We start from the raw sequence: 27038 nt of genomic DNA, 5'->3' as shown, positions 1-27038 counted from the left end.
TGATGCTGATAATGTTGATGATGATTCTACCTCCCATGAATCAAATGATGAGCTTGAATGCAATGGTGTAGTTGACTCTATCTTGGTGGCAAGAAGAGCTCTCAATATTCAACCAAAGGAGGATGATGAACATGAGCAACGCGAGCATATTTTTCACACTAGATGCTTCATCAAAGAGAAAGTGTGTAGCATGGTAATTGATGGTGGTAGTTGCACTAACGTCGCAAGCACTTTACTTGTAGATAAATTATCTTTACCTTTAATTCCACACCCTAAGCCCTACAAATTGCAATGGTTGAATGATTCTGCTGAAATTAGGGTTTCTAAGCAAGTGTTGATTACTTTCTCTGTTGGAGTTTATACTTGTGATGTATTATGTGATGTAGCCCCTATGCTTGCTGGACACTTGTTATTAGGTAGGTCTTGGCAGTTTGATAGTAAGGCTACTCATGATGGTTTTAGAAATTGTTACAAGGTGCCTTTTAAAGGCAAGACTGTTGTATTAAATCCTCTTAGGCCCATCCAAGCCTATGAAGATCAACTAAAGATTACTCAAGATTACAAGCAAAGGAGAGATCTCCTTGATTGTGGTATGAGTGAGAGAGAAAAGAAAGAGAGTATTACTTTACTTGAAAATCAATCAAAAGAGAGGAAAAAGAGTGGTGAGAAGGTGAGAAAAGAAAAAAATAGAATGGTGGGAGTGAAGGAAAATAGTGAAAAAAAAATATTATTGTGTGGGAAAAGTAAGATTCAAGAGGCTTTGATAAGTGAGCAAGCCCTTATTGTAATTCTCAAGAATATTTATTTTTCTACTAATACTTTTGACCCCACTTTGCCTTCTAGTGTTGTCTCTTTATTGCAGGATTATAGAGATCTATTCCCTGATGAAATTCCTGATGGACTTCCTCCCTTAAGAGGAATTGAGCATAGGATAGATTTCTTGCCTGGAGCTGCTATTCCAAACAAGCCTGCTTATAGGGCTAACCTTGAAGAGACTAAGGAGATCCAGCGCCAAGTAGAGGAATTGATGATGAAAGGCTTTGTGCGTGAGAGCCTTAGCCCTTGTGCTGTCCCTGTTATCTTGGTGCCAAAAAAAGACGGATCTTGGAGGATGTGTGTTGATTGTAGAGCAATCAACAAAATCACTGTAAAGTATCATTACCCTATCCCTAAACTTGATGATATGCTTGATGAATTGCATGGTGCTTCTATCTTTTATAAAATTGATCTTAGAAGTGGTTATCATCAAATTCGTATGAAAGAGGGTGATGAATGGAAAACTGCCTTTAAAACTAAATTTGGATTATACGAATGGTTAGTTATGCCTTTTGGTTTGACTAATGCTCCTAGCACTTTTATGGCATTAATGAATCATGTTTTTAGAAAGTTTATAGGCAAGTTTGTTGTGTTTACTTTGATGATATTTTGATTTATAGTAAATCTTTGACTGATATATGAATCATCTTAAAAATGTGTTTGACATCTTGAGGGAATATAAGTTATATGCTAATTTTCAAAAGTATTTCTTTTGCATGGACTCTGTTATCTTTTTGGGATTTTTTGTTGGATCACAGGGAATTCGTGTAGATAAGGAGAAAGTTAAGGCTATTCATGAATGGCCAACCCCTAAGAATGCAAGTGAAGTGAGAAGCTTCCATGGCTTAGCAAGCTTCTATAGGAGATTTGTTAGGGATTTCTCTAGCATTGCTACCCCTCTTAATGAACTTGTTAAGAAGAATGCGACCTTTAAATGGGGTAAAACACAAGAGGGCCTTCCAAACCCTAAAGGATAAATTGACTAATGCCCCTTTACTTGTTTTGCCTAATTTCTCTAAAGCATTTGAAATTCAATGTGATGCTTCTGGTATTGGTATAGGTGCTGTTTTAATGCAGGATTCTAAGCCCATAGCTTACTTAGTGAAAAGCTTCACGACGCAGTTTTGAATTATTCCACCTATGACAAAGAGCTTTATGCTCTAAAGAGGGCCTTAGAAACATGGCAACATTATTTGTGGCCCAAGGAATTCATCATTCATTCTGATCATGAAAGTTTAAAGTTTCTCAAGTCTCAAGGTAAGTTAAACAAGAGACATGCTCGCTGGATGGAATTTATTGAAACCTTTCCTTATGTAATTAAGCATAAGCAAGGTAAAGAAAATATTTTTGCTGATGCCTTATCTCGAAGGTATACATTACTTTCCTATTTGCATGCTCAATTACTTGGTTTTGAGATTCTAAAAGATCTTTATAAAACTGATCCTGATTTTGAAAATATTTGAAAATTTGTAAAAATCATGGACCTGGTGATTTCTTTAAATTTGATGGATTTTTTTTTAAGAAAAATAAATTATGCATTCCTATTTGTTCTATGCGTGAGTTGCTTACTAAGGAAGCACATAGTGGTGGTTTGATGGGACACTTTGGTGTAGATAAAACTTTGGCTATTTTGTCTGATCATTTCTTTTGGCCTCACATACAGAAAGATGTCATATTTGTTTGTAATAAATGCATTAAATGTAGACAGGCAAAATCTAAGATCCAACCTCATGGACTTTACTCTCCTTTACCCGTCCCCTCTCACCCTTGGAAATATATCTCTATGGATTTTGTAATTGGATTGCCTAAATCTTCTGCAGGCAAAGATTCCATATTTGTTGTTGTTGATAGGTTCTCTAAGATGGCACACTTTATTGCTTGTGCTAAGACTAATGATGCTATTAACATTGCTGACTTATTCTTTAAAGAGATTGTTCGTTTGCATGGTTTACCTAAGACTATTGTGAGTGACAGAGATGTAAAGTTTCTTAGTCATTTCTGGTGTACCCTATGGCATAAATTAGGGACTAAGTTACTTTTTTCCACTACTGCTCATCCACAAACTAATGGTCAAACTAAGGTAGTTAACAGAACTATGACTACACTATCAAGAGCAATAATTCAGAAGAATTTGAAGAATTGGGTGAATTGTTTACCTCATATTGAATTTGCTTACAACAGGGCTGTTCATTCTTCTACTTCTTATTCTCCATTTGAAATTGTTTATGGTTTCAATCCATTATCTCCTATTGATATTTTACCTTTGCCTTTCTTTGAGCATGCTAATACTGATGGCAAGAAAAAAGCTAAGTTTGTGCAGGACTTACATGCTAAGGTTAAAGCAAACATAGAGCAAAAGAATGAGCAATATGCTAAGCAAGCTAATAAAGGTAGGAGACGTGTGATCTTTGAGCCTAGAGATTGGGTTTGGTTACATTTAAGGAAAGAGAGATTTCCTAATCAAAGGAAGTCCAAACTTCAAGCTCGAGGAGATGGACCTTTTTAAATTTTGGAAAGAATTAATGATAATGCTTACAAGATTGATTTGCCTAGCTCTTATGGCAATGTTAGTGCCACATTTAATGTTTCTGATTTATCTTTATATGATTCTGCAAATTCGAGGACGAATCCTTTCCAACTGGGAGGGAATGATGGACCCCATGGCACGGGTGACATAGCATTAATGTCAACGAAGCCTGAGGATGGTAATCATGAGCATGGTGACATAGAAGGAGCCCAATATTTCCAATCCAACGTACCTAAAGACCCATTACAACATATTGGAGGTCCAATGACAAGAGCCCGAACTAAAGCCATGAAGCAAGCCTTGTTCAGTCTTGTGCAAGAAGTTCAAGAGCTTGGAGAGCATTGGGGCACTCCTCTCAAGCCCAAAGGAGAGCATCTATATGTGTATAATGTATTTAAGATCCAAACTCATGAAGAGTCAAGCCCAAGAGATGCAGACCTTAGCCCAATGCAAGGAAAAATACAAGTTGAGCCTCTTGCAAGCAAGGAGGCATGAAACCCTAGTAAAGAAGTCAAGGTTGGCGTGATTTTAAATCCTTTATGATCCCTTGATTGTCTCCTAAATTATTTCCTATTTTAATGGTCCTTTGATTTGATTTTTTATTTTGAGTCTAGTCAAAGGTTAGAATTAATTATAATATTAATTTCTAAATTTTGTAATCCCATAATTTTAGGATCACATCTCCTAAATTATGTGGCTGAATATTTTATCATTATTTTATATTATTTCTCCTTTTAGTATTAGGAAATTAGGGTTTTAATTTTAGAAAATATTTTTTTATGAACCTATATAAATTAGGCATGCTCCCTATTGTAAACAACACAGAAGTTGAATGAAATTATTCATTTTAGAGTTTATAACTCTTGTGAGCCTTAGTGCTTTGTGGTGGTATCCCATGTGAGAAACAGACGTGATCAAGAGCGTGATCAACTCTTGTGGTGTCTTCGAAGGTTGAGGTTCCTAGAGGCAGGTGCTCTAAAGGATCTTCTCCTTGATCATTATCCTATTGTTTACTTCATACCTTTCTTTATTTTCGTTATAAGTTTCGTCCCTTTCTTTTATTCTTGTGTTTTTGTTGTTTCAGGGTTCTGTCCCTAAACTAGCACGATTCTGCTTCTGCGTCCCTATCATAAGGTTTTGTGATTAGTATGGAGTTGAATGGTTAAGCTTTAAAAGTTTAGGCTCATTTAGCCAAAGAAAATTAGGTTAAAGGATGAAATTGATTGAATAAATGATTTAAGAGGTTGTTATAGTCATTTGAATAGCCTATAGGGCCAATGATTATAAATAATGGATAATGGATTCAAAAAGGGTTAGATTGAACTATTTTATGTGTTAAGAGGTTTGATTAAGCCGAATCAATGCCTATGTTAAGTGTAATGAATTAATTAAGGGGCACTGTGTTATATAGATTGAGCACTAATGGCGTTACTTGTAAGAATCTACTCCCCTGGGAGCTTAGTGTGGTTAGTAACCCTTATGTAGCAGGGGTTAAAGGTAACTGGAGTAACTCTTTTACTTGTTTATTTGTGAAATTGTTTACAAGTATTTTTGTATAACTACGTGCATTGTGTTGTGAACTAATAGAGTAGCAGCATTGTAAAAGAGTATGCATACAGGTGTGTAAGTGTTGATTGAAATGAATTTGAAAGGGCATGTGCATTGACATGCATCACATCTATAAGAATAACCTGGATTATGGCAAGGGGACATTGCTCTACCGTAAGGAGGTCTAAAAAATCTTAATGATCTAGAGCGTAGGACTCTACTAGGACCAACCTAGGAGAAGAATCTTGATGATCCAGAGCGTAGAGCTTGACTCTGCCATGATAGACATAAGATAGTGAATGATCTATGAGGTTATCCTAGACTAAGGTAGGGGATTGTGGTTTTGCTCTGCATAAGGCTAAGAAGTCTTGATGATCCAGAACGTAAAGTTTAACTCTACTATAACGGTCTTAGGAGAGTACCCATATGCAAAGAGGATTACTTGGTCTGAGCAGTGGTATGGTAGGCCCTATTCTTTGTGACTGGAAGTCCTGATCTGAGCATAGAGATTACTCCGCTAGGTGGAACTAAGAATGCATTACATGAGCATAATGAGATTGATGAGAATGAATTCCTATATATGCATATGATATTGCTTTTATTGATACACATGCTACTTTATCATTTGTTTATGATTTTGCTTACTAATCAGTAATTGGGTTACCTCTTAGTTACTAGGACATATGTCTCACTTCATTACTTTTAAACACAGGTGAAGAGAGTGTGAGAAGGCTAAGAAAGGAAGCGAGAAAAGACTAACTTCGCTTGGTAGTGGTATGACTACCATTAGTGTAAATGAATGTATAATATGTTGATAGAGTTAGGTTTCTAACTAAGATGTATAAGTGTATGTGAATATGAGAAAGTAAATTGTGTCGTGAAACCTTACTTGTATATATGTGTGTGTGGTGTTGCATTATGCTGAGGGTGCCCTAATGAGAGAGTATATGGGTAGGCCTAGATGCTAAACAAGTAATTGTATGATGTTATGTAATTTTTTCCACTTGTATATATATGTGTATGTTGAATTTGAATGAATATGATGATTATGTGTTGAATGTGAAGTGTGTAATATGTGAGAACTTAACACAAATGATGAGGAAGAGCCCCATATGTAAGAGTCGGAGGGTTAGAAGTGGAACAAGTCTAGTTATATATATGTAAATATATGTTGTATGTGTATTCCTCATATAAGTCCACAATTGTGTAATGTGGCATTGAGAGGCCAAAATGGACAATTGATGTGATATATGTGGTATATGGTGTTAATCAGGTGTATGTGGTCCTTTTGAACTTAGTTCAAGGCCCGAAGTGGTCTGATGAGACAAGAAATGAGAATTGAATGCTTAGGGTGCAAATTTTTAAAAGAAAAGTGACTTTTTACACCCAAGTGTCTAATTTTAGGTTGGACCATCAGATCAAGTCCAAACTTATTCTATTAGCTAGTATATGTTGTAAGCTTTATGTGGGCGCTTGAATCACTCCAATCAGACGTTGGATGTGAAAATGGCGCTCGCTAGAAGTTTATCTTTCAAGCTGTCATATGATAGCAAAAATTGCTATCATATGCGCTGTGGCACAAGTGGAACTTGCTGAGGTGCATAGCCCATTTTCAAGGTTGAGAAGTTGTGTCTTATTGAGTCATTTGACTACATTTGCGCTTCCGCTAGGCCTTTTATTTGAATATATGTTTCAAGAAGTCGGGATCCCGCGATTTGAAAACAAAAAAAGGCTATCACTAGTACAAAAAGCATATTTCATGACAGTTGAAAACCACCTTTCGCGACACAAGAAGCAGTGTAGTGGAAACAAGTGTAGTTGTAAGTTTACAGCTTTCGCAACAGTCAGAAGGAGTAATGTGGAGAAAAATATAAAATTTTCGTGACAATTATAATAACAACTGTCACGAAATGATGTTTGAGAAGGGACGAATCAACGGACCTTTTTGCGATAGTTGTGTACATAACTGTCGCAAAAGTGTTGCTTTTCGTGACACTTGTTACCAAAACTAGCACGAAAAGTGTTATTTTTCGCTACAGTTTAATACACAACTATCGCGAAAAGTAACATTTAACCACATTTATACATACAACTGTCACGGCATGTGTCCTTTTTTTTAAAAAGAACACGTATTTTGTATGCTTTAAATCCCTTACTTACAAAAGCCTGCATTTAGACATAAACAGCATTCCAGAGACAATTTCAAACATATCCATTAAAATTTCTACATATCCAATACAAGCATCTATCCAATTATCTACTCTAACTTATTAATTCTAAAAAGTAAGTAGACCACATATTCTGTATATGCCCCAGCTCTTGTCTGGAAAATGGCTCTAAACTATTATAATGCTGTATATTAATAAAAATATGTGCATGCATATTAATTCAAGTATAGGTAAAGTGTAAAATATAAATTATTTTTAACAAATTATTACCTTATCAAATGAGTGGGTAATGCCTTGAGTGATGATTTCGTACATGAAAATCATCACATAATAACCACACTCGACACTTCCTGGTTGTCGAGCACACTGTTAAAAAAATTAAAATCATTTTAATTCATCAAATCAATATTATAATCTTTATTCTAATTTGAAAAAGAATTTAAAATACTTACTTGTATATACACCCACTTGATTTCATTTTTTTTCTTGTCAACTATATCCCCCATCCTCCAATAACGATGTAAAGATCTATTTTTCAAATATAAACACTTAGAATATATTAAAAAGATGCTAATAATATCACAAAATAATTATTTAAAAAACTTACGATTCAAACAATAACTTCATATTGTCGCTTACTTCCCATTGTAATGAACAAAACCAATATATAGTATTTTCACGGGGATAGATAATAGGAAGCATCCAATGATTTCTACAAAATATTAGTTTATATTAATATCACATAATTATGCAAATATTTTATAAATAAAGAGATGAATAGGATGTTTGATACCTTTCAATAATTGGTGCAAAAAAACACCTCTTCTTTAGCTTATTCATCGCACTTCCAATATAAGATGCTTTTTAATTCAGTTTCCCAACTGATGTTAAGAGTGGGATAAGAATCCATAATAACGATTGACATCAAGTTAGATGCACATTTTGTAGAGGAACCTTTAATAATAACAAAAATATTAACAATAAATAAAAATAAGAAATATTAAATTAGAAATAAAAATAAACACTTACATGATAAAAACTTGTATTATTGATACATCCAATCACTCCATAATAACGAGAGCATTAATATCATTTCTGGTGACTTGAAAAGTAATATCCTTCCCAACAATGTCCTCACTTACTTGTATTTCATCAATAAATTCATTCATGTCAACAATCATAGAAGCTAACTGTTTCAAGTCATCTCGAATCGGTTGGAGATTGAAACCCAGTGATTCTTTTGATTGTTGAAGTTCCTAATTAATATATAATCAAAATGAGAAATATCTATCATATTAATTAAGAAATATTGAAAATTATAAAGTTTTCATACCTCTTCAGTAACTTGTTGAATAAGCCTTCTCAACCAAATAATAAAAGTTTGTTGAGCTTATCCTACTGTTTGCATCGCCTTAGTAGGAAATAACACAGAAGCATTAGCATCCACGACCACTTCAACAATTATCTTTACTTGATTATCTTGTAACTGCTGGTGGTGGACTATAGTTGAATAGTTATACAATTTTCCATATGCAACTATACGTTTTACAGGATCTTCCAAATAAATTATGCACGACAATCCTTGATCTAAAAAGTTAGAATCATACTCTAGTTGTAGAACACCACCACTTTTTGTGCTTGTTGAGATTGCATATGCATGGAACTGATCATTGATTACATTTCCATCATCAAACTTGATTTGCATTCCACTATCATCTTTTCCACTTGGTGTATTGGCACACTATTAAAGGGTGGTAGTCCAAAATATTGTCTTATACCCACACCTTTTGGAACTCCCTTAACACAGCTGGGATGCTCTTCACTCCCTAAGGCTATGGTTAGTATATCCTTCCTGCTAGTAGATGTAAAGGTCCCCTGAAAGGCTGCTTCTGTAAGAGAATCCTAGAATATGCAAGCAAGCAATGCAATTAGTATATTTAAATCTTATAATCTAGATGTTAACTATTAAAATACTTACAATCTTCGCAGCCACTTCTCTAGCTTCACTAGAAATAAACTTTCCCTTTTTATTCATTCGCCCTCTCTTCCACACTTCAGCACGACTAATAGGAGATGGAGGGGAAATATTTCTAATATCATCAACCCCTATTGCTTGTTTTTTAGCTTCCCATTTCTCCTGAAGCATTATATCATAAACATGTTTATATCCTCCTCGAGACATGGTATAATTGTATGGGTTTTTCTTGCAACGCTCTTGACCTTTTTTACTTTTTTCCTATTAAAAAAGACAATAAGAAATATTTATTAATAATAAAATTTAATAAGAATAATTGAATATCTATTTTTCTTTCACTTACCAAAAATTTGGGATCATATCTACTTTCAACAAATTTTATCCATGTCTCGTAATCAATGAAAGGATACTTATCCCATGGTTGTTGTTTGTTGGTATCATTGTCACTACCATCTTCATTTTCACTGTCAACTTTGGGAAACACGTAATCTCTTGTAAGTTTAGATTTGAAATCCCTCCATCGACTTGCAGCATATAAAGCCACTTGTGCTTGAAAGTGTAAGGTATGTCATAAGTAATCTGTAAAATAACAAATGCCAACAATGAATTTAGTAACAACAGATAATTCGATATAATAAAAAATAATAACTTTAAAAAGCAAAGATGAATTTAGTAACAATTAAAAATGTACCTGTATAATGTGCCAAACTTCATCTCTTTCACTTTCTTTTACATTATCTCATTCATCCTCCAAGATGCTAATCTTTTGACGCGCTACAAGTCCAATGTAACTTTTAAAAAAATTTCCTTTTTTCCTATCAGTTGGCTCACCTGTCTCATCAAAATCAAGGTGAATCTTCCCATCAATTTGGGCCAACTTAGTAAGTCATGTGGTTCCTCTTCTACTTTTTTGGGCTTGTCTTTGTTAGTGCAAGTGCTTGATACATTCTCCATATTTCTCCTAAAACAAACAAGATAATAAGGTTAGTATAATATAATAAATTTAATTAAACTATTTAAAAATAAAAGCATAAACCTTTATAATACTATTCTAATGTTATAATATTAATTACCATTATAATTGTATTTTAATTTTCCCATAAACCTTCATCATGATCAGTTCTCACATCATATACATTATCTTCTTCATCTTCAACATCTAACACAGGCTGCGCTGGCATAAAAGGTGGGATCTCATCAATATCAAAACTTGATTCATCATTATCACCATGAGTAAGGAGACTTTTTCCCAATAAAACCATAGAAAATCTTTTATCTGCTGGATCAATGACATAAAAAACTTGTCTTGCATGAGTAGCCATAATAAAAGGTTCCTCCTTATGATTGGCCTTATTAAGATCAACTAAAGTAAAACCCAGCTTGTCTGTTTGAACATATTTTCTATCAACCCACTTGCACTTGAAAATGGGCACCTTAAATTTGAAGAAGTCAACTTCCCATATTTCATCAATGACTCCAAAATATGACCTGGATGCTAGTGTTGGATTTTTATCTTTCGAACTAGAAAAATATGTTGCTTCGGCTATTACCATCACCCCACTATTTTGTATGGTGCTATTGTCATCTTGATCTTTTGTATAGAATGAATGCCCATTAATATCATATCTACTCCAAGTTTTGACATTAAAGTTAGGACCATTAGCTAACCATCTTAATGTATCAAAAACATTGGACTTTCCACAATCCTCCTTTACCTTTGCCCTAAACCAGAGTGGGAAACATTTGTTGTGCTCACTTAGCAACCATTTTTCGGTCTTTTTAGGATTCTGAACCTTTAATTCCTCTTGATGTGTGATTAAGGAATCCTGAACTTTACTGGTGTTGTTCAATATGTACAAATTTGCTTGTTGCACTTCCTCGCGTGTCATAGGCTTTACTTTCATCCCTCATGTCCCTTGCCCTTCAATTCTCATACCCTCATGGCGAGTCTCTGGAACTCTAACAGATTTTACTTCTGATAAATAATCAGTACAAAACTCAACAACCTCCTCAGCAACATATCTTTCAACAATAGAGGCCTCTGGATGATAGGGATTCTTCATATACCCTTTAAGAATTTTCATGTACCGCTCAAACGGATACATCCAACACAAATAGACGGGGCCGCACAACTTTATTTCTCTTACCAAATGTACAATTAAGTGTACCATTATGTCAAAAAATGATGGAACAAAATACATTTCAAGTTAACATAAGGTAATAACAACATCATTTTGCAAGTCATCTAATTTCTCAAGATCAATGACTTTGCTGCAAATTGCATTGAAGAAGACACATAATCTAATCATTGACTTTCTCACCTTTTCCTCTAGTATATCTCAAATTGCTACTGGTAACAATTGTTGCATTAGTACATGGCAATTGTGAGACTTCAAACCAATTAATTTTAAATCTTTCATGGACACAAGTTTCTTGACGTTTGAAGAATATCCTTGTGGCACTTTAATACCATGTAGACACTCACAAAAACTTTTTTTCTCTCTTTTAGACAAAGTGTGTGGGGCTGGACTCATGTAAGTCCTCTTTCCTTCTATTCTTGGACCCAAGTTTGTTCATACTCCCAGGTCAAGCAAGTCCATTCTTGCTTTTACTCCATCCTTGGTCTTTCCCTTTATGTCTAACAATGTTCCAATTAGACTATCACAAACATTTTTTTCAACATGCATCACATCAAGATTGTGCCTCACCTCAAGGCTACTCCAATAGGGGAAATCAAAGAAGATAAACCTCTTCTTCCATGAATTATTTTGAGATTGTTTCTTCTGGCTCTTACCAAATTGCATATTGATATCTTTCACTCGTTGATACACCAAGCTTGTAGTTAATGGCTTTGGAGGTTCATTATACTCTTGAGAGCCATTGAATTTCTTATTCTATCTACGATAAGGGTGGTCTCATCTTAAGAATCTTCGGTGACCAAGATAGACTGTCTTCTTCCCATGTTTTGGTTATTGATGGGATGTGTTCTCTTCACAAATAGGGCATGCTTTATGCCCCTTAACACTGTATCCAAATAGATTTTCATATGCAGGGAAATCATTTATCGTACAAAAAATCATAGCTCGTAATTTGAAAGACTCATTCTTGTATGAATCTAACACATCCATACCTACCTCCCACATCATCTTCAAATCTTCAATCAATGGAGCCAATTGAATATCTATGTCATTTCCTGGTTGTTTAGGGCCTGAAATCATTAAAGACAGCATAATATATTTGCGTTTCATGCACAACCAAGGAGGGAGATTATAAATCACTAATAGAATAGGTCATGAGCTATGTTGACTGCTAAGATTGCCATAAGGATTCATCCCGTCTGTACAAAGTCCAAGCCTAAGATTTATAGGCTCATTACCAAATTTAGGAAATAATCGAACAATTTCTTTCCATTGTGGCAAATCTACTGGATGTCAAAGCATGCCATCAATTTTTCTCTCATCCGCATGCCATCTGAAGTTCTTTGCCTCGTTTTCATTAGAGAATAACTTTTTAAATCTTGGTATTATTGAAAGATACCACAACACCTTTGCTGGAGGCCTCTTGGTAATCAAATCATCGTCACTACCATTCATCTCTTTTACTTTGTAGCGTGATGCCCCACAGACTGGACACACATCCAACCCTTCAAAATCATTTCTGTATAATATGCAGTCATTGGGGTAAGCATGTATCTTTTGATACCCCAACCCCATTGGACATAATATTTTTTTTGCCTCATAGTAACTACTTGGAAGTTCAGTACCCTCTGGAAGGATCTCTTTCAATAGTCTAAGTAACTGTGTGAAACTTTTATTGCTCCACCCATATTTTGCTTTCAAGTTGAACAACTTTAACACAGCTGTTAATCATGTATATTTTGTGCACCCTAGATACAAAGGCTTTTCTGAATCATTGCACAAGCTATCATATTTGTGTACTTTCTCAACACCTTCAACACCAATATCATTTAACATATCATCTATTCGATCAAACAAATCCATATCATCATCATCCTCATCCTGTGGCACAACACTTCGTTTTCTAGATTCTCCATACAATACTCATTGTATATATGCTTTGTAGAAACCAAAACAAATTAGGTGATCCTTTATCTCCACAGGACTTCGTCGCAATCCATTCAAGCATTTAACATAAGGACAATAGAATAATCCTTTATTATTAGGAACATTGTTCTTTGCAAATTTCAAAAATTGGTCTACCCCCCCTCATATTCATCACTTATCCGCAAAGCATCTATCCAACTATAATTCATGATTACCTAATTAAAATATGAAAAATTATTTTATATTTTGAAATTAAAAAAAATCAACAGCATAACGGCTTATAAATTGACATTGCTTGGGCACAAAACCCTTATTTGACCAATTTCAACAAATGTCAATAGATAATCAACAATTATAGACTCCAATCCACAATTAATTCAAGCTTTTTCACTCATTTAAGCTATCAAATAATTATCAAATTAAAATATGAACAATTATTTTAAACGGATGACCAATAATTACATATAGAATTCACAACCAATTGAAGTTATCAAATAGTTACCTAATTAAAATATGAATTATGCTTAAAAATTTTATATCAAATTTATATTAAAAATAAAAAAATTAATCTAATAAAAAGTATGCGAAAAAATTTAATCTAATAAAAAATTTTATATCAAGTTAAAATTTCAACAAATTTCAATAGATAATCAATAATTATAGACTCTAATCCACAATCAATTCAAGCTTTTTCACACATTCAAGCTATCAAATAATTATCAAATTAAAATATGAACAATTATTTTAAACAGATGATCAATAATTACATATAGAATTCACAACCAATTCAAGCTATCAAACAGTTACCTAATTAAAATATGAATTATGCTTAAAAATTTTATATCAAATTTATATTAAAAATAAAATTAAATAAAAAATATATCAAGTTAAAAATATATGAAAAATAAAAAAATTAATTTAATAAAAAATATATGAAAAAATTTAATCTGATAAAAATTTTTATATCAAGTTAAAAATTATGCATATAAATTTTACATCAAATTTCTATTAAAAGTAAATAATTAATTTGATAAAAAAATATAAAGGAAAAGGCGGAACATAATAATGGGTGTAAAAAATTATTCCTAAAAATTTTAATATATTAAAAATAAATAATTAATGCCATAAAAAATATAAGTAAAAAGAACTTAGTTACGTGCATTGGGAGAAAAACATGAAAAACAAAATTAAAAGAAATACATGGCTAAACATGCAAGAGCTTACCTGGATTAATGCACCAAGCTGGAGGCCGAAGAAAGATTAATGACAGTCACTAGCGAGCTAAAGGTGGACAGGAGAAGCTGAAGGGTAGAGAGGAGGAGCTGAGGGTGGAGAGAAAGAAGCTGAAAGATGAGGATGAGTTGAAGGTGAAGGGCGAAGAAGCAGCTGGAGGGAGCTGGAGCTACGACAGAGCTAACAGCAGAGGGAGACGAAGGCGAGCTGAAGGCATGAGCTGAAGGAAAGGCAGGAAAGGCGCGAGAGAGAGCTGAAGGTTTTACGAAAACAATAAAAAGGGGATTAAAAACGTAACATATAACGACAGGTTTCATTAAACCTGTCGTTATATGTTGTTCACGGTTTCTGCAAATTTACTACTGCTGTTTGGAACTCATTCATTGACATAACAATTCCGAATCAGCTGCCTTCTGAAAAACCTTACCGACAGTATAATAATATTATAAATATTATCATCAGTTATATAATAATAAATAGTTAAAATTATATTATCGCATATAATAATAAAAATAAATTATATCTTATAATATTTATCTAAATTTATTATTAATAATATTATTTATACTAAAACTAAGGAAATATAGACTATATTAATGACAGCTTTCAATAAACCTGTCATTAATATATTTTCTAAACTATATATATTGATTATTATAATATATCTAATGATACTATATATAATACTAATAATATATAACTATTAATATTATTTATATTAATATAAATAAAAGTTTTATTTATAAATATTTATATTAATATTAAATTTATATAAATATAAATATTATTTAGTGAAGGAAAACCGAAAGCATTAACGATAGGTCTCAATATACCTGTCGTTAATGTACATAATATTATTATTAAATTTAAATAAATATACTAACATTAACAAAAAAATATTATTTATATTAAATATTGTTATTATTAATTATATTAACGACAGCTTTCAATCAACCTGTCGTTAATATATTCTATAAGTATAAAATATTAATTAATTAGTATAATACATCTAATGATACTATTTATAATACTAATAATATATAACTATTAATATAAATAAAAATTTTATTTATAAATATTTATATTAATATTAAATTTATATAGATATAAATACTATTTAGTGAAGGAAAACTGAACACATTAACGACAGGTCTCAGTATACCTGTCGCTAATATGCATAATATTAATATTAAATTTAAATAAATATACTAAAATTAAAGAAATATTATTTATATTAAATATAATTATTATTAATTATATTAACGACAGCTTTTAATAAACTTGTCGTTAATAGCTTCTATAAATTACATTAATAAAATTTTAATTAATTAGTATAATATATCTAATGATATCATTTATAATACTAATAATATATAACTATTAATATTATTTATATTAATATAAATAAAAATGTTATTTATAAATATTTATATTCATATTAAATTTATATAGATATAAATATGTCCATAATTATCATTTAATAATTCAAATTAATAGTTTAGTTGTACGATATAATTAAAATTAAAATATTAATTAATAATATATGTATTAATAATATTATGAATAATAACGACAGTTATTAAATGTACTGTCGTTAATTAAGATAGATATATTAATTATTTTTTTTTTCTTCAGCTAAAAGAAAACGAAGACAGATTAAGAGCACATATAACGACAGGTTTCCATTAAACCTATCGTAATATGTGTTTCAAGATATTAATTGATCTTTTTCGCAAGCTGAAGGCTAAAAGAAGTAAATTTAATAACACCATAGCTTTTCATTATTAAAACTATTGGTAATCTATTATTTATTAATCTTTATTTTCTTTACAATAACATTAAATAATATTAATAATAAAATTATCATTATTTATTTTCTATGTTAACATTTATTAATATTCATATCATGACTTTGAATATTACATTATCTATTAATATTTATATTAAATTAAATATATTAATGGTATATTAATGACAGGTCTGTGGAATGATGTTGTTAAATGGACATATAAATTTCTGATGATAGGCCTTGAATGGGCATGTCCTGGAATTATTAGTATTATAATATTTTTTATTACATACATTATTTATATTAATATTATTTATTAGTTTTGTTATTAATATTAATGGTATATGAACTAGACATTTAATTAACGACAGGTAAGATAATGACTGTCGATATATATATATATATATATATTAATTTCAAGATTTTATTAATTAATTGTAAACATTAAAATAATTAATATTTTTAGTGTATCTCTAAATTTTATTTAATACTTTTTAATTAGCTGAAAACATTAACAATGATAGTTTTATTAAAGCCTTGTCATTATAAGGTCACAATTTTTACTTGGAATTACTGGTCTTGCCACTGAATTTATTATAACGACAGTTAAACCTGTAACTTTAGAGAAAAGGTTGTGGTTAAAATTATATTTTGTACTAGTGTATTACTTTGATATTATTATTTTTGAATTGGTTGATTGTATGATGGGAATGTTAAAGCCCGATATGAGCTGGGACTTTACACAAGATATCTTGAGATTTTTGTTGTGATAAGGCTTGACAAAGTTTGTTAGTAATTCCCATAATTTCTTTCATCAAATATAAAATGAAAGTAAATCAAATGATATCAATGTTTTAAGAGCATATATAGAATCACCATGTTGAGAATAAGTAGATTATGTGAGAGTTCTAAATTGGTTGCATAAAAACAATTATAAAATATTTATATGGATTTGAAATGAGATAACCATCTAGTGTTTCTCAGCCTCTATAATGGCTGAAAATATATAATTCTTATATTTTATTAAAAAATTGAAAAGTTAAAAGGTCATTGCCACCTTTAGTCCCCTTATCTTCACACTTGTCCATACATAAAAGATAACTTCATTACTAAATCATCCTCATATGCTTGATTTTAGAAAAATTAAAATATTATCAATTAAAGGGGGAAAAATATGGGCCAATAGATAAAAACCAAAACTAAAAAAGTTGGTTATTTTGGACTTTTCACTCCCACGTAGGCATGTTGCACATCGACTTTAGCTTGAGTAATAGTCTTGTAGAGTTTAGATTTAAAATTTGAAGATTCAAATGCCAACAAGTCCTATTTTGATTTGACACATTAAAAAACTTGAAAGCAATCTTCATTTGAAAAAAAGGGTTTAAAAGACAAATTTGTTTTGAAGCTTTTTCACTAAGTATGCCTAATATCTTAAACTTTTTATTCCAGCAATATAGCCTTCTAACTTTTAAAAAGAGTACAATGTCATCACACTATTAGCCCATACACATATCATTGAAATTACATATGTCAAGTTGTATTTGCTGAGTAAAACAAAAGATGGGATTCAAGTGGATTATTTAATTATTTATTTATTTATTTTTTTACTTATCGCTATTGTTCCACAAGGCACAGAAAAACCACTCCACCTTTCACTTGCCAACATAGTTGTCATTAAAGTCAAGAATAAGAGCCAGGTCTAAAAGGACAGGCTTAGAGGTCTTAGTTAAATAAGGGTTCAGGTTTTAAACTTAAAATTTTTAAAGTAACCGAGCTTGAGGGCCTGGCCTTGATAAGCCCTATGAAAAAGGACTCGAGCTCGAGCTACCCTTCAAGCCCTGTTATATTATTATTAATTATTTTTTCTTTGATGGAACACGCGTTTGAAGCTAATAAGGACCTGTTCACCTAAAGCCCTGATCCTACACACGTTATATTATTATTAATTTTAATTTATTCTAAAATTGATTTAATATAATTTAATAAATATTAGTGCAAAGTATAAAATTTCTAATAGTTGTTATTTTTTTATAATTATTATGTTTGTGTATTTATAAAAAATGAATTATTTTTTTATCCAAGATTTGAATTTTCTTACTAGACTTCTAAATGTGTGTTGTTTAATTTTTAAAAGATTATGAGAATTTTTATTTTTTTAATTTTAAAATATTTTAATTAATTTATAGTACTTAATTTTATTTTAATTTTTTTACAAAAATTTATAACAGAGCTTACGGGCCCGACTCTGAACTCTTCAAATAAGAGCCAGGCTTCAAAAAAGAGGTAAAAAATAAAAAAACTAGGCTTAAGAACTCAAGCCCTCAGGGGTTGGGCCCATAAGGGCCGAGCCCGCCCATTTTCCCTTGTCATGGTTGCCCAGGCTGTAGTGGTGATAATGAGGCTAACCAATCATGGCAAAACTACTATGGTCGGCTATGGACATGAGAAATAGGTCACCATCAAGATTCAAACAATATGCAGGGGTACTTGGTAAACCTCATCAAATCAAAGAGACAAACAAACAAAAATTTCAAGTTCTACAAAATTATTAAAAAATTTCTAGTTTGAATTTGAATAAGGCAAGGGAGGTTAGGGAATTGGAAAGTGCCATCTCCACCGGCGACCAAATTAGGAATTTGAACAAGCATTATGTGCAAAAGGGGTAGGATATCAAAGGCAAAGGGATCGTGCAATGGGCGTGAAGATTGCAATCGCAAATCGAGCACTTGTATCGCAATCTTGTGTGCTGAATTCCTTGCAACTGTCACATTTGAATGGGGAATTCAGAGTAGTCAAACATGAACTTGCGTTGTGGGTGGCTAAAGTGGGATATCTTGTTGTATTTTATGAGGAAAAATTTGGAACTCAAGCACGAAGATCAACTGTAAGAGATCCCAACTTCCAGAATAAAAACTAATCATTTATTCAAATCTCTTACCACTAATAGTACCGATAGGAGTCTGACTTCAAAGATAATGGAGATGGACACAGGGGGATACCGGCTGAAGTTGAGGTCTCACTTGAGCATGTAATGGCTCTTTCATGAATCTACTTCCGCTGAGGAGTACAAAGACAAGTATCTAGGTCTTCCCCCAGGTGGAGACATAACTGAAAAGTTACATTGACACCATTGACGGAGACTGAGCCTGGGGTTTAGGTAACATTGAGGGAACGATGAAATAGGAGGGTGGGGGGGGGGGGTAAAGAACCAGCCAGGAGTTTGAGGAGAGTGGTGATAGAGAGACGATCAACGAGATTTTTTTCCTTGTGTGAGTCCAACTTAGCTTATCTAACTTGCCACACCAGTGTGTGTTGTTCAAAGCAACTTTTTTAATAGGCAATGTTGGTGTGGGTTATGGTAGGAAGATATCGTACTCTTTTTTAATATTGAAGGGTGACATTACTCTAATAAAAAATTAAGAATACTACATATACCTGAAAAAAAAATTTGAAATAGATTTGTCATTTAATTCTTTAAAACAATTTTGTTTTAATATATTTATTTCATGCATAATTTCCTTGTGTGTTGTGGCCTATTAGAGGTCCATCAATCTAGATTGATCTAGACCCCATTAAATCCTTCAATTGAAGCGAGGTAGGTTCAGCTCAGTTACTCAGTATACCATATTTGTCCAATTCAAAACAACAGAGGTGCTTTGATAAAAGCATGCTTTCTCATCCACGTGTTACGTTCATGATGCAAGCAAAACAGTAAATGGGAATTCTAATATTGGCTTTAAATTTAGGAGATATATATATGTGTGTGTGTGTGTGTGTGCCCAAAACAACAGTTAATTCTTGAGAGGAAAATTGTTAGCAACAAGAATCCACATAGGTACAAACAGTAAAAAGATTATTTACTAGATGATTCTGGGAAGACTAAAAGGTATAAACTGGGCATAGAATATGATTATCTTCATCTCCTGATCTTGCAGTAGTATTAATCACCATTCAAAAAGACAAAGCAAGAAAATTTTGATAAACAAACCTCAACTTCGGATGCAAGCGGGGAAAAAAAAAAAGACATGAGTAGAAATAAGTGAATGGCAAACCTGAACCATTTCCTAATCCCCCAGAAGGAGACTTGAGAGATTCATTTAAATATTCTTCAGTTGCTTTGTCCCCTGAGTCATCCATGAACCATGGGTAAAGTGTGAATGAAGAGGGATCTGAGGCATTCAATGGGATTTGATAGCAGTACTTTGCTGAATGGCCAGTTTCGTCACTGCACTGACCATCGTTGTGATATTTGTTCTCATCAGGATGTTTGGTTTGTTTGGGAATGGAAACTGTGAAAAGAAGAATCTCCTGTGTACAGCATTCTTTTCTCATGAGACATTTAACCCTGTAAATTTAAAAGGGGGGAAAAACACAACGTAGAAATCACAAAAACCATTTTTCAATCAAACTTGATAAACTCATACCTAAAACTAAATTAAGCAAAGTCAATTGAAGTTGATTGACTTTGTTCTTGAAAAATGGACCTCTCACCGAGACTGTTATGTTATGGATATAGTAGTAACATTGAAGAAATAGTAGAGAAATACAAAAGAGAATAATAAAACTTTAGTCCCCCAAGTTTGCTTCAGTTTTTGATTTGGTCTTTCAAATTTATTTTTTGTCAGTTTGGTTTATTAAATTATCATGTTAGTCCGTTAAGTTTTAAAACAAAAATTTACTCTCAAGTTAAGCTGATGTGTAAAGCATTTTGATGATTTGGCTTGTATCGGTAGTTAAATAAGAAAAAATTAGCCTCCGAATCAATATAACTTTATTAATCTAGTTGTTGTTTTGTTCTTTGGTTTTTTGTTGTTTTAAATTTCTGAGTCCTCTTTTTTTATCTAAATAATTACACTTCTTTTCATTAATTTATATGGATGTAATTAATATTTTGTTATCTTTGTCAGCAGATTTTAATAGTGTTATCTCCTATTTAAATAATAAGGACCAAATTGATAAATAAGACAAACTTAAGAAACAAAATCGATAACTAAGATAAATTTAAAGGTATAAATCAATAAAAATTAAATTTAAGAGACTAAGTTAATAATTGATATAAACTAAAAAGACTAAAAATCTTGTTATCCCTACAAAAAAATTATGAATGCCCTTTATGGCCTAAAAAACAAAAAAAGAGTTTCATCTTTCAACCACCATTCCACATAATTTAGATCTTATGAGGACTACGTGAACTTATTGAGAAATAAGAATTACCTTAAAATGTTTGAGCCTCTTTTGAAGGTTTTCCTTTCTTGTTGCGGCGAATTCATAGAGCCATCGTTGTTTATTGCTCAAGAAGCTGAAATAAGCAACCCTCCAAGACCTCTTCAATAGTAAGGTGCCCCACAGTCCCCAAAGTCCAACGATAAAACCGAGTGACATACTAATATAAAACCCTCCATCAGGAAATTCACCATCATCATCCTTGTCATTACCATAAATGTGACCATCATTATTCGTGTGCTCTTCAGGACAATTTTTTGGAAGAGGTTTTCCACAAAGTTCTGAGTTTCCCATGAAGGAAGTGGCATCAAAAGTTTGAATCTGGGTCCCTGTTGGGATTTTTCCAGATAAATCATTAAAGGACAAATCTAGCACACCAAGAAAACTTATTTCTGAAAGACTTATTGGAATACCACCAGACAAGAAGTTTCTGGATAGATCAAGAGCTTCCAATGATTTCATTTGTCCAATACCAGAAGGGATCTTCCCAGTCAACATGTTTCTTGAAACGTTTAAGGAATACAATCCAACAAGATGTATAATCTCACTTGGGATTTGGCCAACCAACTGATTGCTGGATAAATCAATAAACTTCAACAAACCCAACGTATTATTGTACTCCCTGTCACTTCCTTTCCATGTCACCAAAGCACCATCAACATGTGTAGAAGTAGCACTTTGAGCACCATTAAAATAGTATCTAATTGACGTCGATGTTTCTGGCGATGTGGACAAAGAAGCCACCAGGCGGTGAGATGGTTGACACATGGTGGTATATTTCCAGAAATATTATTCAAAGAAAGGTCTAAAATTTGAATATGAGAAAGCCAACATATGTTTGATGGCATGGTTCCATAGAATCCATTGGACTTCAAAATGAGGGCCATCAACTATCCAAGTTTGTCTCCAATCCACAAGGGTATTGGCCCTTTTAAATTGTTATGAGCCACATCCAAAATCCTCAACTCTTTGCAGTTACTTAGTTCCAAAGGCAACTCTCCAATGAACTTATTGTTGCGCAAATGTAATGACTGAATTTGTTCCAAGCGACCGAATGATGTGGGGATGGTTCCAGAGAAATTATTTCCTGCAAAATTAATAAATGACAGTGACGGAAAATTACTCCAGCAATCAGGCAGCTCAGATAATTGATTGGTGGATAGATCCAAGAGAAACAAAACTTGTCTTTCCTTCCTTTTGCACAAAAGGGAAGTTAATTCGGTGAGTGGTTGTTAGATAGATATAAGGCCCTTGATGATGAGAAAAAGGATGGTACTTTGCCATGGAACTGATTTGAGCTCAAGTCAATCTGGGGGTAATCTTTAAATTCCACGGGCAAATCTGGAATTTCACCGACTAACTGATTGTGAGAAACATTCAAGTAATTCAATGATAAAGAGAAGTTCCAAAACCAGAGTGGAACAATGCCTTCAATTCCAGCACTTGAGATGTCCAACCAAACACACCTTTCCTGCTGAGATCTGAGCCAACTTGGAAAGCGAGGACCCAGTTTAATAGCTGGTAAACGTATAGACTCCAACTGAAATGGTGGGACCCAATCAGAACTTACATTAAAAGTGAGTGCATTAGAAGTCAGGTCCAAATCAGTCAATTTAGAGAGTTTAGAGAAATGAGCTTCAGTGAGGAGGCCTTCTAAGTTGTTCTCATAAGCACTTAAAACCTCCAGGTTTGACAGCTGTCCAATGCTTTCAGTAATGTTCCATTAACCTGATTGCCATCAAAAATCAAAACTTGCAGAGATGAAAGGTGAGAAAGATTTGGTAAAGTCCCTGCAATTTCAGAATTCTCACTCACATCCAGTACCTTGAGCGAGTCTTTTGCACAATTAGAAATTGTGGGCACAAACTCTTCAATCAAACCAGTCAGGCTATTGTCATTCAAATGGACTACTCTCAAACTGCATAAATCCCACAATGCCATGGGAATCCCATCCACATGCTTGTTGTCTCCAAGCCATAACTCTTGGAGGGAGCTCAAATTTGCAATGGCTTCAGGTATAGGACCATCCAAATAGTTATCAATGAGTTTAAGAACAGTGACGCTGCTATGAAAACTCATCAACCATTGATATACTGAGGAATTTTGTTGGTTGTCATAAAGATCAATGATGGTAAGAGAATCAGAAAAATTCGTAAAAGACATGGATAGAGATGTACTGGTAACGTTGGGAAGACTACAACTTCTTAAACGCAGTTCCCTGAGTTGAGGAAGATTAGCAATTAGTATTGGCCAATCACTTGCACTGCTGAGATCAACTTGCTCCATGCTGAGATATCTCAAGGATGAAGAAATGGAAGATACCCAATACAGATCAGATTCCAATTCATAAAATAAAGGACCAATGGATATGAACTCTAGGGATGAAAGGTTGCCAAATTGATCAGGTATAGTTCCAGAGAAATCGTTGTGAGTAAGGTCAAGATATCTCAAACGGGTTAGGTTTGATAACTGAGTTGGGATTTTTCCGTCAAGCAAGTTAAATTTAAGATCAAGATATTCCAAATTAGAAAGATTTCCAAACTCGCTAAGGAATTTCCCTCCAAAATAGCATTTAGAGAGATTGAGGTGTGTCAGGTGGTATAAAGAAAAAATGGATTTAGGAATGTGGATGAGGAAAAAAATTTATGTTGCTGATGTCCAAATAATTCAGATAAGGTAAAAGGGTGAGTGAAGGACTGAGATTATTATTACCTCGAAATTGTAAAGAACCATTATTGTTGTTGGAAACCATGAATATCAAGCTTTTCCACATGACCTGTTTCATTGTTGCATTGGATACCTTTCCATTTGCAGCATTCTGAGTGATTTAACGCACTACTCCAAGAAGAGAGGATGCCATGGAGATCCACAGAATCATTCTTGAGAGCAAGCAATGCTTCTCTCTCCTTTGCTTTGCACTTGACAGCGGCAACATTATTATTCCCCGGAACTAGAATGAAGTGTAGTGAAGCGAAAAGGATGATAAAAACCGGACGAACAAGCTTGAGATTGAGAGAACCTGTATTCATCATTTTCATGGTGAATTATAGCAAAGATGAAGCATACCCATGTCAAGTTAATATATAATAAATGCCAGGCAGATTCAAAAGCTAATATTCTTCTTTTATTAACGAATTTTAAAGAAAAGACTAAACTTCCAACAAATTAATTTCTTTCTTTTCCCATTTTTGAAAAAAAAAAAAGGAAAATCTCACCGAAGGTCCTTATAATAAAAAAAAAAAGTAGCATGACCAATACATTTTGAATTATTTTTACAGCCTCAAATGTAAATATATTTCTTCTTGAAAAGATGTATTTGCTCTAAATGCACAAGTTTCTTAAGTTTATGTATAACATATTATTTGTAAAAAATATGCTAAAGTTCATATATAAATAATATAATATATTTATTTATTATACATAGTCCATGTGATTAAAGATAAATGCATTTTTTCAAGAAAAAGAAAAAACATAATTTCAAAGGCCGGAAAAAATAATTTAAAATATATCAGACCTTAATGTGACTTTTTTTTTTATTATTCTTGAAACTTAGGTGTGATTCTCGCAAAAATTGTGCCTAAATATTATTTTAGAGAGAATGACAAATAAATCACATTAAAATAGGAAAATTATAAATAAGCACCACAAAATGCAGGAATTATTTTTTGTGAAATTACATTTCTAACTCTAAGCAACATAATAAACATAATTGTTAATATATATTATAAAAGTTGTTAACAATAGAGATAAAGTTATTAATATAGGAAGAGTTGTTGTCGTTTTAGTTATATGATAACATGTGCCTTTTATATGTTAATAATTTCAGCAACATAGTGATAATCTAATTTAATCATATACTATTAACTATATTTACCTTATTAACAATTTTTTATTTGTTATTAACAACTACTTTAACTTCACTTCTCACAACAACTAGACTTTCTACTAATTTGAAAAAAACAAGTTAGAAGCGTAATTTAAAAAAAAAACGACAAATAAGTCATTAAGTATCTCATTCTTGATATTATTTTGTCATTTTGGCTATCTTTGGGGGGAAATTTGACAACATTTTCCATTGCTACATTACCCTACATGGCTACATTGTCAGAGTGTAACAGGGATTTTTCCCCGCCCGCCAAGATCAATACGTCATTGACGATTTGGCCATCTCAAGTTGTGATGAGTATTAAGTCTATTGTCTCCATAATTTGTCAGTGTCACCTTCGTGTTAATTTCCACAGTACAGCATAAATTGGATGGGGCCATTTTCATCAAAAGGCCAAATATGTCAATCAATCAATACCATCAAGATGTACAATTCACGGTCAGTCTATATAAAAAATATTATTTAAAAATTATAAACAATATAATCATCTTAAACATTCAATATAAATGTTTATTATTCATCTTAAATTTAATTCATCAAGTTAATATGGGAAAAGATGGAAGGTGCAATCCAGCTAATTTTCCACCAGAGCAATGATCAATTGGCGTAAACTTCACTACGTACGTTATATATATACATATATATATATATATATATATATATATCAATGAATTTTAAAGTAAATTAAACTTAGGAGGAATTAATTGCTTTCTTTTTCTTTGCAAGAAAAAGTCGTGCCTGAATATTATTATCTGTGCTTGTCGATCATTTCCCACATAATATGATGGGAGACTGGCACCTAAGTCTCCCAAATCAAAGAAAATTGCACATAGATTCTAATATATTTTCAATTGATTTTGCAAGTCCAAAAGCGTATGCAATATGTTTGCCGGCGAAAAAAAACTCATTTTGTCTACTATTTAAAATGTACAAGTTTCTCAAATATAGATAATAGAATGTTCATATAAAACATGATAACGTTTATACATTAACAACATAATATTTATTTATTATACATAATTTATTTGGTTTAGTTGAACAATAATATATAAATTTAAATATATAAACAACTGAATGTTCACCTATAACATGACAACGGTCCAAACATTAACAACAAAAAATGTCATTCATTATAAATAATTTGTGTGGTTTAATGAAACAATAATGAATAAATTTTCAATTGTATGAGAACAATAGAATGTATGTATATAATATGACAAGGTGCATACATTAATAATATAATGTCATACACATGATGTTTCTTCCTCAAACAAGGGGCAGATAAGTCTTTTCACCAACAAATATATTTGCATGTAAGGCATTTTTGTCTGTAAAATAAATTCAAAATGTATTGAGGACCTTAGGTGCTTTTTTTTTTTTTTTATATGGGGGCCTCAGGTGTCATCCCCAATAGTAACCTTAGACTAAGTATGCAATAGTCTTCGTATTTATCTAGGAACGTCCTCTCAATGATACATCATTTTCCATTGCTACCCTGCATTGTCAACATGTTATCTAACCCAAAAAACAAATAATAATAATAATACGAAGAAAATACAAACACCCCCAAGAACTAGCTTCAGTCTCATCAGAGTGATACCATCTGTTAATTTAATTTAAATATTAGCTAACCCAAAAAAACAATGCAAAGAAGGATACCAAAAATTATCGAAAGAGGCCAAAAAATTTACAGAAAAAGGACATTACGGAAAAATAATTAAATATTGATTAAGCTTTTTAAATTAAAATAAATTTCAATAAGCTTTTTTTGGCCTGAAAATAAATTCTAATAGACTAATATTATTTTTT

General features: G+C 32.2%; 2 protein-coding genes across 5 annotated transcripts in view; both read right to left on the bottom strand.

Annotated features, from left to right (window-relative positions):
• Positions 1–22111, bottom strand: part of LOC129311748 (receptor-like protein EIX2) — a 48840-nt gene extending 26729 nt beyond the window's left edge. The window contains exons 1-12 of one of the 4 annotated variants that reach the window (XM_054954187.1): positions 21335–22111; positions 20173–20428; positions 9726–9995; positions 9378–9613; positions 9038–9295; positions 8667–8961; positions 8393–8470; positions 8089–8315; positions 7853–7940; positions 7667–7771; positions 7512–7587; positions 7330–7425 (exon numbers count right to left, since the gene is read on the bottom strand). In XM_054954187.1, coding sequence (XP_054810162.1) covers positions 9937–9995; positions 20173–20428; positions 21335–22111 — 1092 coding nt within the window. In that variant the 3' untranslated portion in view covers positions 7330–7425; positions 7512–7587; positions 7667–7771; ... (5 more) ...; positions 9378–9613; positions 9726–9936. Of the gene's footprint in view, positions 1–7329; positions 7426–7511; positions 7588–7666; positions 7772–7852; positions 8014–8088; positions 8316–8392; positions 8962–9037; positions 9296–9377; positions 9614–9725; positions 9996–19919; positions 20429–21334 lie in introns of those variants that run through there. The other 3 variants (XM_054954186.1, XM_054954189.1, XM_054954185.1) reach the window with 3 other exon arrangements.
• A 122-nt stretch (positions 22112–22233) lies between these two features.
• On the bottom strand, positions 22234–24413 carry LOC129310779 (receptor-like protein 43). The gene is made up of 5 exons (XM_054952695.1): positions 24410–24413; positions 24144–24293; positions 23072–23718; positions 22625–22883; positions 22234–22430 (listed from the first exon to the last, which is right to left on the bottom strand). The coding sequence occupies exons 1-5, from the start codon at positions 24411–24413 to the stop codon at positions 22234–22236; spliced, it is 1257 nt and encodes a 418-aa protein (XP_054808670.1).
• Between the last annotated feature and the right edge of the window lie 2625 nt (positions 24414–27038).

Source organism: Prosopis cineraria, unplaced genomic scaffold, assembly GCF_029017545.1.
Source record: "Prosopis cineraria cultivar Desert tree isolate PC_DT_omini unplaced genomic scaffold, ASM2901754v1 PC5, whole genome shotgun sequence".
Lineage (NCBI taxonomy): Eukaryota > Viridiplantae > Streptophyta > Magnoliopsida > Fabales > Fabaceae > Prosopis > Prosopis cineraria.
The sequence above is the reverse complement of the archived record's forward strand: the minus strand, read 5'-3'. Positions and strand labels throughout refer to the sequence as shown.